The sequence below is a fragment of the Tarenaya hassleriana genome, unplaced genomic scaffold (assembly GCF_000463585.1).
Source record: "Tarenaya hassleriana unplaced genomic scaffold, ASM46358v1 Cleome4, whole genome shotgun sequence".
NCBI lineage: Eukaryota > Viridiplantae > Streptophyta > Magnoliopsida > Brassicales > Cleomaceae > Tarenaya > Tarenaya hassleriana.
The window spans coordinates 6,137,206-6,150,905 of NW_010966881.1; the positions used below are offsets into that span (position 1 = coordinate 6,137,206).

A 13,700-nucleotide genomic window follows, 5' to 3' on the forward strand; every position below is an offset into this window, starting at 1 on the left:
CCCCAAAAAAAAACTTCTGTTGTCGTTTGCAGGAGAAAGCTACTTCACTCCTTCCTTCGTTCATCCGTCTCCGAACCCTACATTCTTGTTCAGTCGACAGCAACCTCCGAGCTAATCTTCTCTTGAGACCCGTATAAGTTTCTTCGGAGTTTCTTTTCCGCATTCCTTCCCGGGGACGAGCGCCGGAATGTTGGTTTCCGACCGCAGTCGTTGTGTCTGTTTATGGATGTGGATACTTTCCGTGGAGAACCTTTGACGCTATCTTTGTGTTGCCATGGGGAAGAATACCGACGAGGAGCGTATTCAGCAGGCGAGCGACGCTGCCGTGGCGGCTGAGAATAATGCGCGTCGTAGCAGATGCTCCGGTTGTTGTTTTTGCGGCTGGATCTCGAGATTCGTTAGCCTCAGATGTGTTCTGGTTCTGGCGTTTTCTGCTGCGGTGTTTCTTTCCGCGTTGTTTTGGTTGCCTCCGTTCCTCGGATTTAGAGATCGGAAAAATCTGGATCTGGATCTCGACCCAAGGTTCAAAGGTGATAGCGATTTCCTCGGTCCTTGGCTTTGTTCTCCTTCTGGGTTTCGTTTCTAGCTCGAGAAATCGATCTAGGCGTGATTTGTGGTACAGATTCAGGTTTTCTGATGTGATATTTCATATTTGTATCTCAGGTCTTTCCCAGTCTTCTAAAATGGACAGGCTTAGTTCTGAATAAGATCCCGTTGTTCATCTGTGATTAACTTCCTACATTTTTGGAAATGATCTTGGGAATATATATAGATATGTATATCCCCATTGCCTTGCTTTAGAGTTATGATGAAATGGATATAGACCCTGATTCAGGAGCCGATATATATGTTCTCTTAGTCTGAAATTGATTGATAAGGGGATGACTATGAATCTATATTTAGTATTGTAGACTTGTTTTGTGAATTGAGACTGCTGTCTGTAAGTTGCTAATTGAGACTATGGCAATGGCTGCACTCCAAGCACCCATTCTTTGCCAGAGAATGTTAGGAATATAAGTGGGAATTTGATTTATTCCAAGAATTTCTCCCACCTGATAGAGCCACTGATGAATCTATACATAGCCTGCATAATTTGGAAAGTGACCATGTTTTCATGTGAAAACTGAATTGTATGCCGCGTCCACTTGAGTGTTGTTCTCCGTGATCCTGTTGTTTGATTTTGTTCTTTGCATTTCTCCTTTCATGATGGTTTCATACCTCAGGCACATAACAATGCAAAGTTTGGCTTTTTCATTTTTTGTTTCTTGTGCAGATCATGCGATAGTGGCGAGTTTTGATGTTGAAAAATCAGTTTCATTCTTAGAGGAGAATATGTTACAGCTTGAGAACGATATCTTCGATGAAATAGGCATCCCAAACACAAAAGTATCAACACTTCCCATCCTTGTCGTACTCATATACATCTTACTGTTTCTGTATTGATCACTCTCTATCTTTGGTTTTCTTTCTCCTTGAGACAGGTTGTTGTTCTAGGTCTTGAACGTTTTGGTAAAAACTCGAACAGAACAAGGGTTGTGTTTGGAGTTGATCCTAAGAAGAAGAACTCAAAGATATCTCCCGAAATCCAGAGTTTGATAAGAGCGGCTTTCGAAACTTTGGTCATAAAGGATTTGTCTTTTCGCTTGACCGAATCCTTGTTTGGCCAACCCTTCTTATTCGAGGTGCTGAAATTCCCTGGAGGAATCACCATTATCCCTCCGCAGCCGATATTCCCTCTTCAGAAAGTGCAAATACATTTCAACTTCACCTTGAACTTCTCAATAGACCAAATACAATCAAATTTCTACCAACTCACAAGCCAGCTGAAGCAGGGAATAAACCTTTCACCATATGAGGTAATGTCAATACTAAATTCTTACTCTGTTTCTGCCTTTTTCGACAACAAAACTGTAAAATAACCACAGATATGTTCTGAATCATGACATCCTCTTCTTGTTGATCGCAGAATTTATACGTAACTTTATCAAACTCCAGAGGATCGACGGTCTCTCCTCCTACAACGGTTCAGTCTTCTGTTCTGATGATATTTGGTAATAACCCTTCGAGGCTGAAGCAGATTGTTCAAACCATCACCAGCTCCCATTCAAAAAACCTCGGCCTCAACCACGCGGTCTTTGGTAAGGTTAAGCAAGTCTGTCTTTCCTCAATCCTGCAACATTCCCTCAATGATGGAAAAGGAGGAAATGCCCCATCATTGTCCCCAAACCCTGCCCCTCAACCTAGTCCCCATCATCACCATAACAGCTACTTATCTCCTCACCTTGCTCCTGAACCTTCACCTGGCAACAATGGCTTTGCACCTGCATCAGCACCCACCAAACATTCTCGTATACCTTGGAAGAGTGGCATTGCCTATCCGCCTTGCCATTTTCGGTACTGGAGGTCAAACAGAAACATCAGTCCAAAGCTGTCTCCTCACCATCTGGTGGCTTCAACACCGATACAGTCACCAGCACCAAGCCCTGCTCCGATTCACCATTCAATCCCAGCCTCCAGTCCTTCGCCAAATCCCGTGCTCGCTAATACACAGTCTCCATCAAGAAATGACCCAGAAACTCAACAGCCCCATGAATCGCCAACAATCTCACCACCACCTTCTCAAAATTGTGAGTATTACTTCTGAATGTCATCATCACTTACCAACCCACAAAAAAAATCCAATCTTTGAATCAGAAAGTTGACTAAGTGGCTTGGTCTGTGATGCAGCTTCCGCTCACATAGGCCAGACAAGGAAATGGGCAAGATTGATCCTTGTATTAGCAGCTGTAATGTGTCTGTAATACAAAATGCAGGAGAGAAGCTGCTTAACGTTCAAGCTGTAAAAGACAAAGCAGCAGTTCTTAAGCACTTCTTACTCAAAGGTAACTGTATAAATCAGCAGAAGAACATATGTAATCCACATTTATACATAAGAAAAAGCAAAGAAAGAAATGAAGAGAGCAAATAGGTTTTGTAAGAGCGGGTTGCAGCACAAAAAGTGTGTTTATGCGACCCCCCCTCATATATATATATACATACACACACACAACATTTTCTATGCATTCTGTAAATAAAGTGTTTTTTATGATGAATTGGCAGACAAGACAATGAAAGTGGGTTAATACCCAATTGGGTTTTGACTATATTCGGTTATAGATTGTTTATTTATTTCAGTTTCGACATTTTCTTTTATCAATTCTATTTTCAATCTCTGACAGATTGTAAATCAAAATGAACCAAACGACCAAAACAATTTCTGTAGTTTATTTTTGGCAATTTTCTTTTCCGTTTTCCACCGAGAAGCGAGGGAAAAACAGAAGTTTTTCGAAACATAAATAAAGGGCAAATAAATATAGTAAGGAATAAATAAATTTGAGGGGGGAAGAACAAAAAAAGGGGAGGAGGAAGTAGGTTTTTTTTGGGGGGAGGGGAGTCGGAAGGGAAGAGAAAATTTTCCGGTGAGATTTGACAGTGTCGGTTCTCTGACGCTCCCCAATTTTTTTTCTTTCTTCGTCTCTCCCTGAATGCCTTCATCCGTGTTCAGGGTACGTCTCCATTCCCATGAATTCCTCTTCTGATGGTTCCTGTTAAATCTCTTTCCCTGTAGACTTTTTAATCTCCGTTTTCCTCTGGGCTTCCCGAAAAATCTGATCTTGCTCGATATTTTGCCGAATCGGCGTTGATTTTGATGGGCTTTGCGGCGATCATTGCGCTTTTGTTGTTGTTGGTGATGGTGATAATGACGATTAGGGCTTGTTCAGTTTGAATGTCTCTTCGATTTCTAAATCTCTTCTTCTCGCTGAGGTCCTGGAGATTTTGCTTTCTCCAGTTTGACAATTCTTTGCGATGATTTTTCGTTATATTCGATTGAATCCGGAAGCGTTTATGTATAATCGATGTGAATTCGATGGATTGTTCAACAAGTAAATTGCTTCCATGTATAGACTTCGACCTGATATTATGGGTTCGTGTCTATTTCTGGGAATTAAGCCTTCGAGCTATTTCTTAAGAAACTTTTTTTTATGGCGTAAATTGCAGAAACTTGCGGCGATTTATGAACGGAGGAGCAACGGATTAAAAGGTTAACAATCGACATTGTTCATATCATAAAAAAAAAATGCGTTTCTGATGTTTATAAGCTAATGGAACTGGAAAACAAATGCAGGCGCCATGGATTCAAGCGATGCTAAGGATATCATCTTGTGGCCATATATAGATCCAAGATTCGGAAAATCGAAGTAAATTTTCAGCTGAATTAGGTCTGTTGATAATAGAGGGAAACGAGCACTTTTTCTGTTGTTTGTGTAGAAAGTATGAGAAATCCAGAGTGGTGACTGCAGATAAATCTGAGAATCATTGCCAAAGTTGGCATGAACTGCTTGGCTGCTACCATTGTCTTCACTTGTAAGCCGATCTCGGATATGGCTATTGTTATATCCTCTCAAAGATGCAGACTCCACTCCCTAACCAACCTCGATTACAACTTTCTCGAGTGTAGCACTAAGCAAACCGACCTTGCACACTCCTTGAACCGAGCCTTTGAAGACGACAACTTCCATCGCAGCATCTCCACTCCATGCTTCTCCATAGCAGCGGCTGCTAAACTGGAGGAAGAGTTCCAAGCCGCGGCTCCTAGGGTTGAGATTCTTGGTGGCCGGAGAGTGCCCTCTGTGCGTGCCCTCGTGGCTGAAGTGGCCATGGCTATGGTTTCTGGAGTTCAGCCTCTGCTTTTACCGAGTGGGTTGGGAGGTGCGTATCTGTTGCGGTCCGGAAGGGGTCATAGCATTGCAGTGGCCAAGCCAGTTGATGAAGAGCCTTTAGCCTTCAACAATCCTAAAGGGTCCGGAGGTTTGATGCTTGGGCAATTGGGAATGAAACGGTCTGTTCGTGTCGGAGAGACAGGCATCCGGGAACTGGCTGCTTACCTCCTTGACCACCAAGGTTTTGCCGGCATTCCAGACACAGCATTGGTCAGAATCTCGCATGTCCCCTTCCATGTCAGTGACGCGTTTCCATTCTCCACCATGCCCTATAAAGTAGCCTCCTTGCAACGGTTCGTGGGTCATGATTTTGATGCAGGGGAATTAGGTCCCGGAAGCTTCTCGGTTGCCTCGGTTCATCGTATTGGGATACTCGATGTGAGAGTCCTGAACCTCGACAGACATGCTGGAAACATGCTCGTGAGGAGATGCGACCAAGGGGTGGGTCATAATCGAGTTGGGGCTGCTGAGCTTGTGCCTATAGATCATGGTCTCTGCCTGCCTGAATGCCTTGATGATCCTTATTTTGAATGGCTTAACTGGCCTCAAGCTTCGGTTCCATTCACTGATTCTGAGCTTCAGTACATATCCAATCTGGACCCTTTCAAAGATGCAGAGCTTCTAAGAACTGAGCTCCGCTCCATCCGGGAATCATCCATACGAGTCCTTATTGTCTGTACGATTTTCTTGAAACAAGCTGCAGCTGCAGGGCTCTGTCTTGCAGAGATAGGCGAGATGCTGACCCGGGAATGGAACTACGGGGAAGAAGAGAGATCCAGTTGGTTAGAGCTCCTCTGCACAAAAGCAAAGTCAAGCATGGTGGATGAACGTGACGAAGATGATGATTACAATCACAAATGCAACGATTCAGAAACTGGAGGAGAGTGTGGAAATCTTCAACTCCATGGCGAATTTGAAGATACCCCAAGCGAGGTGTCCATCCCTGCAAATCTCTCCCCAGCCTTGTCTTCACCTGCCCAATGGATTCCCGATCACAAGAGAAGTGATGTCAGAGAAGAGGGCAGGAGGGTCGGGCTTATCGGGAGGAGCAGAAGCCACCCGACCCGAGTAAATCGTGAAGAAACTGGAGGTGTTTCTTTCGGGGACATGAAGACAAGTGAGTGGGAGATGTTCTTACAGACATTCCAGACGATCCTACCAGAAGCACTTGAAGAAAGATCGGACAGCAAGGGATCGAAGCCGAGATTCGGATGTTCCTGCGAGTTTTGAAGAAAAGGGTTCAAAGAAGAAACCTAAGAGATTATGAATTCCGTGGAAAGATTAAATCTTTTTGTTTTCTGGTGTTTATAATATGATAGGTAACAGGTATGCATCATCGGCAACATGAACATAGTGGCAGCTTGTAACTATTAAGACCCATTTGAAAGAAAGCAAATGGAAGAGTGAGACGAGCAGAGACTGAGACGCCGTCCAATCCGTTTACTTCTTTCATCTTCTTTCTCATTTCCTGTTGTATCGAACACAAACGTACCATGAATTTGTGTAATGAATTGATAATATGATTTTATTGTATCCTCCTCCCTTGCATCCGTTTCTATTGTTTGCTTTACCAATACGTTAAGATCCCATGTGATCAATCTCTATGCGACAATCATTTCGAGGATATCTTCGTCAGACAAGATTCTACTAAACTGTCGTCTGGTTCGGGAGTTTGGACGGTAACACAACACGCGTTAGGAACGCGATCGCGGTTAAGAACGCAAACGCGGTTTTGGAAATGGAGATAGATTTCGCCGTCGTCTTTTTTTTTTTTTTTTTTTTTAGAGTTTTTCTCCTGTGAAAGAAATGGAGTAGAGCAATGTCGTTTCCAGTACTCGTATGTAACGGCTTGACGTTAATTTCTCACGTTAACAGAGCCCTGTGACGGTTGTGCGTAAATGGGCCTTATTGGGCCGTTGATGGGCCATTATACGGATAGTCGCTTCTCATATCCATCGCTCCAGGGAGTCTCTCTCTATATATAGAGTTTTATAACTCAAATGTTCAATGTACACAAGTTTATGACAAAATTAGGGGGTCTTAGTCAAAATCGAAATGTCACAACTAATACTAATCAGCTCCTTCATCAATCTTACTCTACAAAATCAAAAGTAAAAAAAAAAAAGGAGAAAATTTCTTTGGACAGAAAAAAAAAAAACAGAGTGTAAACTTGTCCATGCTTATCATCCATCTTTGATTGTATATTTCGCCTCAAGAAACGTATAAGCTCGCGACGACGCATCCTTAGTTTTTACCATCGACGTCTGCACGTTTTTTTTTTACTGCAAAAAAACCACCACCGGAGACTGTAACTTCGCCGCCGTTGACTGCCTTTCCACGTCATCTTCATCGCCTTGTCCGATTCCGGGCTTTACCGAGAGATGGGCGCTTTGAATATCGGAGCTGCAACACTTGACGGTTTCAAGAATCTCTTGCTCGAACTCTCTGTGCTTTCCCCATAGCGAGGTGCATAATCCCACCATTAACAGAACCATACCGAGAACCCTGAAAAAACCCGGTACAAGAATTGAGTTCGGTTTCGATTCAGACAATATCTAACTGGTATTCAATACCCTGAACCTAACCCGTATTTAAAACCTAGACGGGTAGGTTACATACCCGAGAAGGTAGATTCTTTCGCCGAATATGAAGATGCCCATGACGGAGACGATGATGACGACAAGAGGGTTGAAAGAAGCGACAAAAGCAGGTCCCTTTTGCTTCGTCATCAGCCCTTGAACATAGTACGCTATGCTCGACGAGATAACGCCCTATATATATATATATATATCCGATATATATAACGATTCAATCGCAAGTATTGTTACTCGATATGCCCTAGAATTGAATTAATGACTTACCGCATATGCAGAGGCGAGAAATTTCATGTCGAATCCGATATTCCATGCAGACTGATCGCGTTCCATTACAAACGTTACGGCCGCAGAATTTAACGTTCCCAAGAAACAGACCATAGCCGACAGCGACATGTGAGCTGAGTATCTCTTCAGTGTAGCCGCCTGCATGCGTTATCATCACGATTAGTTCAAGTGGTAAGAAAAACGAGAAAGAAGGAACGAGATTAGAAAAGGGCATGCACCTGAAGAATGAAGAAGGAAGAGAAAGAGAGGGAGGAGATGAGGAGGAAGACAATGGCCGTCAATGGCGGATGAGTGTGGAGGAAGTTGATGAAAGGGCCTTTGTACAATACCGTCATCATGGCTCCAACCACTGTCACCACCGTCCCCACCACTTTTGCTTGGCATCTTACTTTCTTCATCTCCACCTTCTCCATCCTTTTTCATCCCACCATTCTTTTTTCAATATCTCCGTATAGGTGTACGCACATATATACCGTATCCGTGACTTTTATATGTATATATATATGTCAATATATGATGTACCTGCACAAAATGGCGAGGATGAAGGTCACTACAGGCACGATACTGGTCACGGCACAGGAGAATGTCGGTGAGGTGAGTTTTAGACCGGCGTAGTACAAGTTCTGATCTATCACCGGCCTGCAACACACATACAACGTTTTCGTCTATCCATTATTAATTCCATGACCTACATATATATACAATCATCTATATATGTATATACTTATATGAAGATCAAACGAACAATATATAACAAATCTTGATTAGAAGAGTAGTTGATCAAGAAAGAGACTAACCCGAGAAGACTTAGCACGAAAATTTGGATGAAGACCGGAAACGTCATCTTCGGCCTCACCTTCCTACACAAAAACAGAAAAGAGATGAGATCGAAATGCATGGTTTAAGGCTTGGGAGATCGAAATAGAGAAGCTTACCGCTCGGAGAGAAGAGCAAAGGGAGCTAAAACGGCGGTGGCAAAGGCCTGACGGTAGACGACGAGCACGTAATGGCTCATGCCACGGTCGAGGACGGCCTTGGTGATGAGGTTCATGCCTGCGTACCCAAACTGAAGGCACGCCATTGCGAAGTAAGGCTTGGCCGATTCCGACATCCTCGTATCCATCTTGAGTTCTATTTTTTTTTCTTTTCTTTTTGTGGTTATAAAAATGTGAATACGGTGTTCTTAAGGGTTAGGGTTCTTAGTAAGGGAGGAAGAACACTTGGGGGTTATGTGTTTCCTAAGGACAATGGGAAGAAAGGTTACTTGAATTTATAGCATATTATGTAATTATCGGCTACGTATGTCCATTTGATTTTTTTTTATTTTTTTGAGTGACGTTGGCTTTAATATTCCCAATACGAAGAATCGTATTTCTTTTGCAAAATTAGGTGGATGTAATATTCGACCAAAATCATTAAAAAGATTTCGCCAAACCAAACAGAAATACGATACTTGATCCATTGTGTGAACAACATAAAATATCATCGGATATAGTTCGAACGAATATATTCGAGATTCTAACATTTTTAAATCTAAATTATTCAGTTTGTATCAGTATATATAATCGATTTTTTTTAATTTATAGCATCTGAAAATTTTGCTGGTTATTGTTTTTAAGTTTAGCTATTTTATTCATGAATCCTCAAAAAAATAAAAATATTTAAAGGGAAAAATAAAAAAAAAATATGAACGAAGGGAAATGGATAATATTATAAAAAAAATCGAAATGGACGGTAATTAAATAATAGAGTGCATTGGGATATTATTCTCGAATTCGGCATCTTAGGCTTTTCTAACAAAAGTAAGAATAAGTGGATAGAGTGAGTTACACGTGGCGACAATCAAGTGGAGCCCAGCTTACGTGTGTAGGACCCATATACAAATCTCCCGTTTTATTTTAATAACACATCAAAGATATAGTCATATGTATATATTAAAAATATGGACAATTTTTTTTTTATTTGGCTAATGTATTGCATTGTTTTGATTTGATGTATAATATAACAAAATTTTATATCGATTCGGTTATAAAATATTAGTTAGAGCAGTGAAGTAGAAATAACAATTAATAAAAATCCGAAATTGATTAAACATTTTTATCTCTGAGAAATTAATATTTTTATTAATATTTTGCATGCATGAATTCCTTTTCATCGACAATTCATATCTTCATCCTACATTGTATAAGCTTATTTTCTTTTAAGTTTTAGTGTTTTACCATGTATCGTGTTTCTTTCGATTTTTTTTCACGTTTTTTAATATTTTTAGAACTTTAAAAAATATCTGTTTACACTAAAAAAATTATTTAATTTAATTTTTATATTTTTATTGAGATATATATTACATGATAAAAATGTTACTTGTCATACAATAGTGCGAGTTCTTTTTGATCGGATAACCCCCATCATCAATGAGTTTCGAGTCTAATATTATTTCCACACTAATATTAAAATTTGAAAAAAAAAGATACTTAAATACTTAATTAATTATCTATTTTTATTTTTCGCCATCCGTTTCCGTTTGTATTAAGATTTTCTTTACAAAGTTGGGGAAGGTTTCGCGTCTCTATCTCTTAATTTTATTTGATAGAAGACACACACACACACACACATATATATATATATATATATATAGCGCAATGTTTTTTTTTGGTAATAGTAAACTATTTCAATTAAAGATCGAAACATGTGATTCTTCATTACATATATGTTTAGATTATTACGTAGATGACGTAATATACATATACATATATAAATATATATACATACACACACATATATATATATATATATTTTACAAATGCACACGGCCGACCATCCCTTCTAAGTATTTGCAATCACATATGATGATGAAAATGGAAACGTACTATATGAAATATTGAAAAATAGTATTACAATATAATTTCACGCTGGCAAAAAATAGTGAATGTGGAACTACTGCAGCCACAACCACATTTGGTGTGTACAGTGTGCACCAATATCAATGTATCATGGCATATATCTATATATATATATATATATATATATTCTAATGGCCCATCATCCAAAAGCAACATTAAGAAACCAAACTGCATTATAGGAATATAATTTCACAACTATATATAGAATCCATTCTTTGTTAAAATGTTATCCAAATCTTTGAAAAGATCATTTCATAATCTTGAAATAACAATATATATTATATACACACTGATCCCCTAAAGCGAATCAAACAATTGAATGCCAATAGTAACAAAATGAACATTCTAGATCACATGAACTTTTTTTTTTATCATATCGTGAGGAAGTTATACTTTACAAAAACTGTGATATTGATCATTATGATTAGAATTATATGAAATAATCATTAGATACTTGATATGGTTGATAAAGAGACCAATGGGGGACCAAATGCGGGTGGGGTTTTGGGTATGTAAATAAATAAATAAACAAGAGAGACAGAGGGGCAAACAGAGCCAAATGGGCATCTAATCACCTTCCAACCAATCTAAATATTCGGACCGACATTTTGCTATTCGTCTTTTATACAACCATATATGGTCTCATTCTATCGTTTTCTTAATTAATTGCAATTAGTGTATTATACAATAATGGTAGTTTATATGATATTGTATGTAAAGATCTCGGGAAGCATATCAGGGTAACGCATACATTCACTTGCTCCTATGATTTTGAATGCAAGTGTTATATATATGGCACTTGCTCGTATGATCCATTTGACAATTCTAGTTGGAGGAGAATCACAAAGAACTATTTGTTTAATTATGCTCAAAATGATTTCCACTAAATCTATTTTCGTATTCTTGTTAGAGACGTATATTAAAATTAATTTAAAATGATGAAAACTAAAATCTATGTTTAAAAATAAAAATCTTTGAATAAAAGATATTGTTGAAATTCGAACCAAATCTAAATTTAAAATAAAACAATTGAGGAGAAATGAAAGGCTAATATTTTTTTAGGAAAATGAAAAAAGATTAAAGAAATTATGGAATTATAAAGCAAATGTTTCCTCTTGTCTCATCCTCAGGTGACTTTTGGGTTTTTGGATTTTTAAATTTCTACATTTTGATCTATATAATATTAATCAATTTTCCTTAACAAATGTCAATCCAACAGAAAATATTATCTATACATAGGACATGTAAATTTTTTATACGGATATTAAGAGATAAATATTATTTAACGTAAAGGCTACGAAGTTGAAATAGATAAAAAAACACATGCGTATGTCAACAGAGCACTTCAAAAAGCAATATCTTTTTTTTCCCCCCTAAAAAATCAATATATAAGGTTATATATACATCAGAAAAAAAAACATGATAAAGAAAAAAAGGAGAAAAAAAGATATTATAATTGAAGGAAAGGTGGGATCATCACCTCGTCCCATTGGTCAAAGAATCCTTTTTTTCATTAAATAAATTTCTGAATCTTTATTTCATGTCCAATAATTTAGCCAATCTTATCTGTGAAAATTTTAAAACAATATAGAAATCTAGAAATCTTTTATACTTCTTTTTATCGTGAAGATTTTATTATAAATTTAACTAAAAAAAGATATATAAAATAGATATATATAAAATATTTATAAAGTGGACGTGGAACCCATGCAACAATAACAAAACCCTAAAACAGCCACGGTTTTCCACGTCGCAAATAATGTTTCGCTTGTGGAGTCAATTGAATGAATAGACCCATTTGATAATATGATTTGTTTCAGCACAAACTAATTTAATTTTGATTAGTGGAAGAGTGGTTTCAAGGTAAGCACTCAACCACATCGTGGTGGAGCTTATGTCATCAATATTTATATGGTTCCCCGGTTTGTTATTATAAATTAAATTGTTATTGATGACGATTAATGTTAGAGTACCGTTATATTATATCTAATACAAGTGAAGCATTCGCGTACATTTCATCTAATTGGAGGGCAATTATTTTATATTGCTATGAAAAGATTTATGGATACATCGACTTTTTTATTACATTTTCTTGAAGGCATGTTTGCAATTTATTCAAATAAAGTTATGCATATTGTTTTGCATATGTGAAGTAATGATTTGTATGAGACTTTCCACAATCGTGTTTAACGTGTGGATGTCTAATTAATTTATTAATAGATGAAAAAGGTAATTTACTAATGGAAAGTGGTTAAACATTATCAAATTGAATTTAATTGATTGATGAATCGACAGGACAACCTTTACCTAAATAAAAACCCAGGCAATCCCCTCTAACATTGTTTCAATTGATTTAATTTGGAATTTTATTATGCATATATAATAATTAAACCTTTGAAATTGAGGGGTCGAATGCAACAAGGGACATTTACTCTCTTAATATATATTTTTTTTGTCTAAGAAATGGGAAATGTAAAAAACACGGGTATATGAAGATTAGGACAAAATCATTTGATAAGGTAAAGAAAAAAAAAACTTTAACTGTGTTTGCACAATGCGTTACATCGTCTGTTCTGTTCTGTCCATTTCTGTGATCAACACAACATATAGGCTGCCACACTATAACACTGATAATGCAGCAGCAGCAGCAGCAGCAGCTTCTTATTAACGTTTAAATACAGAGCTGTGTGGATGGACAAGACAGGACAGGACAGGACGGCCTCTTGCATTGCTACACGTTTAGCTTTTTTCTCTCGAGCTCTATCTAAGTGGTCACTAGATGAGGGCCGTCTCCTGGTCGCGGGAGGACACAAGAGTATGTTACATACTTCACTCTGTCCATTAGCACTACTACAAAAACTCTGGACAGTGATTTTTGCCCCATCATCCCATCATCAACCTCCCCTTCCCCTCCTTCTCTGGGATCAACCAGCACAGACACCACCATTGATGACCCTGCTGCTGCTGGTTTGGGTTTTCCCATGCCTTCTTGGCTGGAGCTTTTCCGGGTGTGGTTTTCGGTTAGGTTGAATTCAGGTCCAGATCCTGGAAGCGGAACAGGGAGACCACGTAGGATCCGTCTGCTCTTTCCCCTGTCCGTGTTAGTGGTGTTGTTCTTACTCTGTTCAGTGGAGACATTGGAGGCTGGGGAAGCAGGA

The 13,700-nt window shown here is 38.6% G+C and overlaps 4 protein-coding genes across 4 annotated transcripts in view; 2 read left to right on the forward strand and 2 right to left on the reverse strand.

Annotated features, from left to right (window-relative positions):
* The first annotated feature begins 6 nt into the window (after positions 1-6).
* Positions 7-3,143, forward strand: LOC104824377. The gene is made up of 5 exons (XM_010556436.1): positions 7-530; positions 1,274-1,386; positions 1,482-1,856; positions 1,967-2,627; positions 2,728-3,143. Exons 1-5 carry the CDS (start codon positions 275-277, stop codon positions 2,799-2,801), a joined length of 1,479 nt encoding a protein of 492 aa, XP_010554738.1. The 5' UTR covers positions 7-274; the 3' UTR covers positions 2,802-3,143.
* Positions 3,144-3,401: 258 nt separating this feature from the next.
* Positions 3,402-6,308, forward strand: LOC104824378 (phosphatidylinositol 4-kinase gamma 1-like). The gene is made up of 3 exons (XM_010556437.2): positions 3,402-3,545; positions 4,039-4,081; positions 4,166-6,308. The coding sequence occupies exon 3, from the start codon at positions 4,371-4,373 to the stop codon at positions 5,988-5,990; it is 1,620 nt and encodes a 539-aa protein (XP_010554739.1). The 5' UTR covers positions 3,402-3,545; positions 4,039-4,081; positions 4,166-4,370; the 3' UTR covers positions 5,991-6,308.
* A 420-nt stretch (positions 6,309-6,728) lies between these two features.
* Positions 6,729-8,897, reverse strand: LOC104824379 (WAT1-related protein At2g40900-like). Its single transcript, XM_010556438.1, has 7 exons — positions 8,578-8,897; positions 8,440-8,502; positions 8,165-8,281; positions 7,861-8,056; positions 7,622-7,780; positions 7,380-7,531; positions 6,729-7,265 (listed from the first exon to the last, which is right to left on the reverse strand). Exons 1-7 carry the CDS (start codon positions 8,763-8,765, stop codon positions 7,040-7,042), a joined length of 1,101 nt encoding a protein of 366 aa, XP_010554740.1. The 5' UTR covers positions 8,766-8,897; the 3' UTR covers positions 6,729-7,039.
* A 4,170-nt stretch (positions 8,898-13,067) lies between these two features.
* Positions 13,068-13,700, reverse strand: part of LOC104824380 (bZIP transcription factor 17) — a 3,186-nt gene continuing 2,553 nt past the window's right edge. The window contains exon 3 of the mRNA XM_010556439.2: positions 13,068-13,700. Coding sequence (XP_010554741.1) covers positions 13,307-13,700 — 394 coding nt within the window. The 3' untranslated portion in view covers positions 13,068-13,306.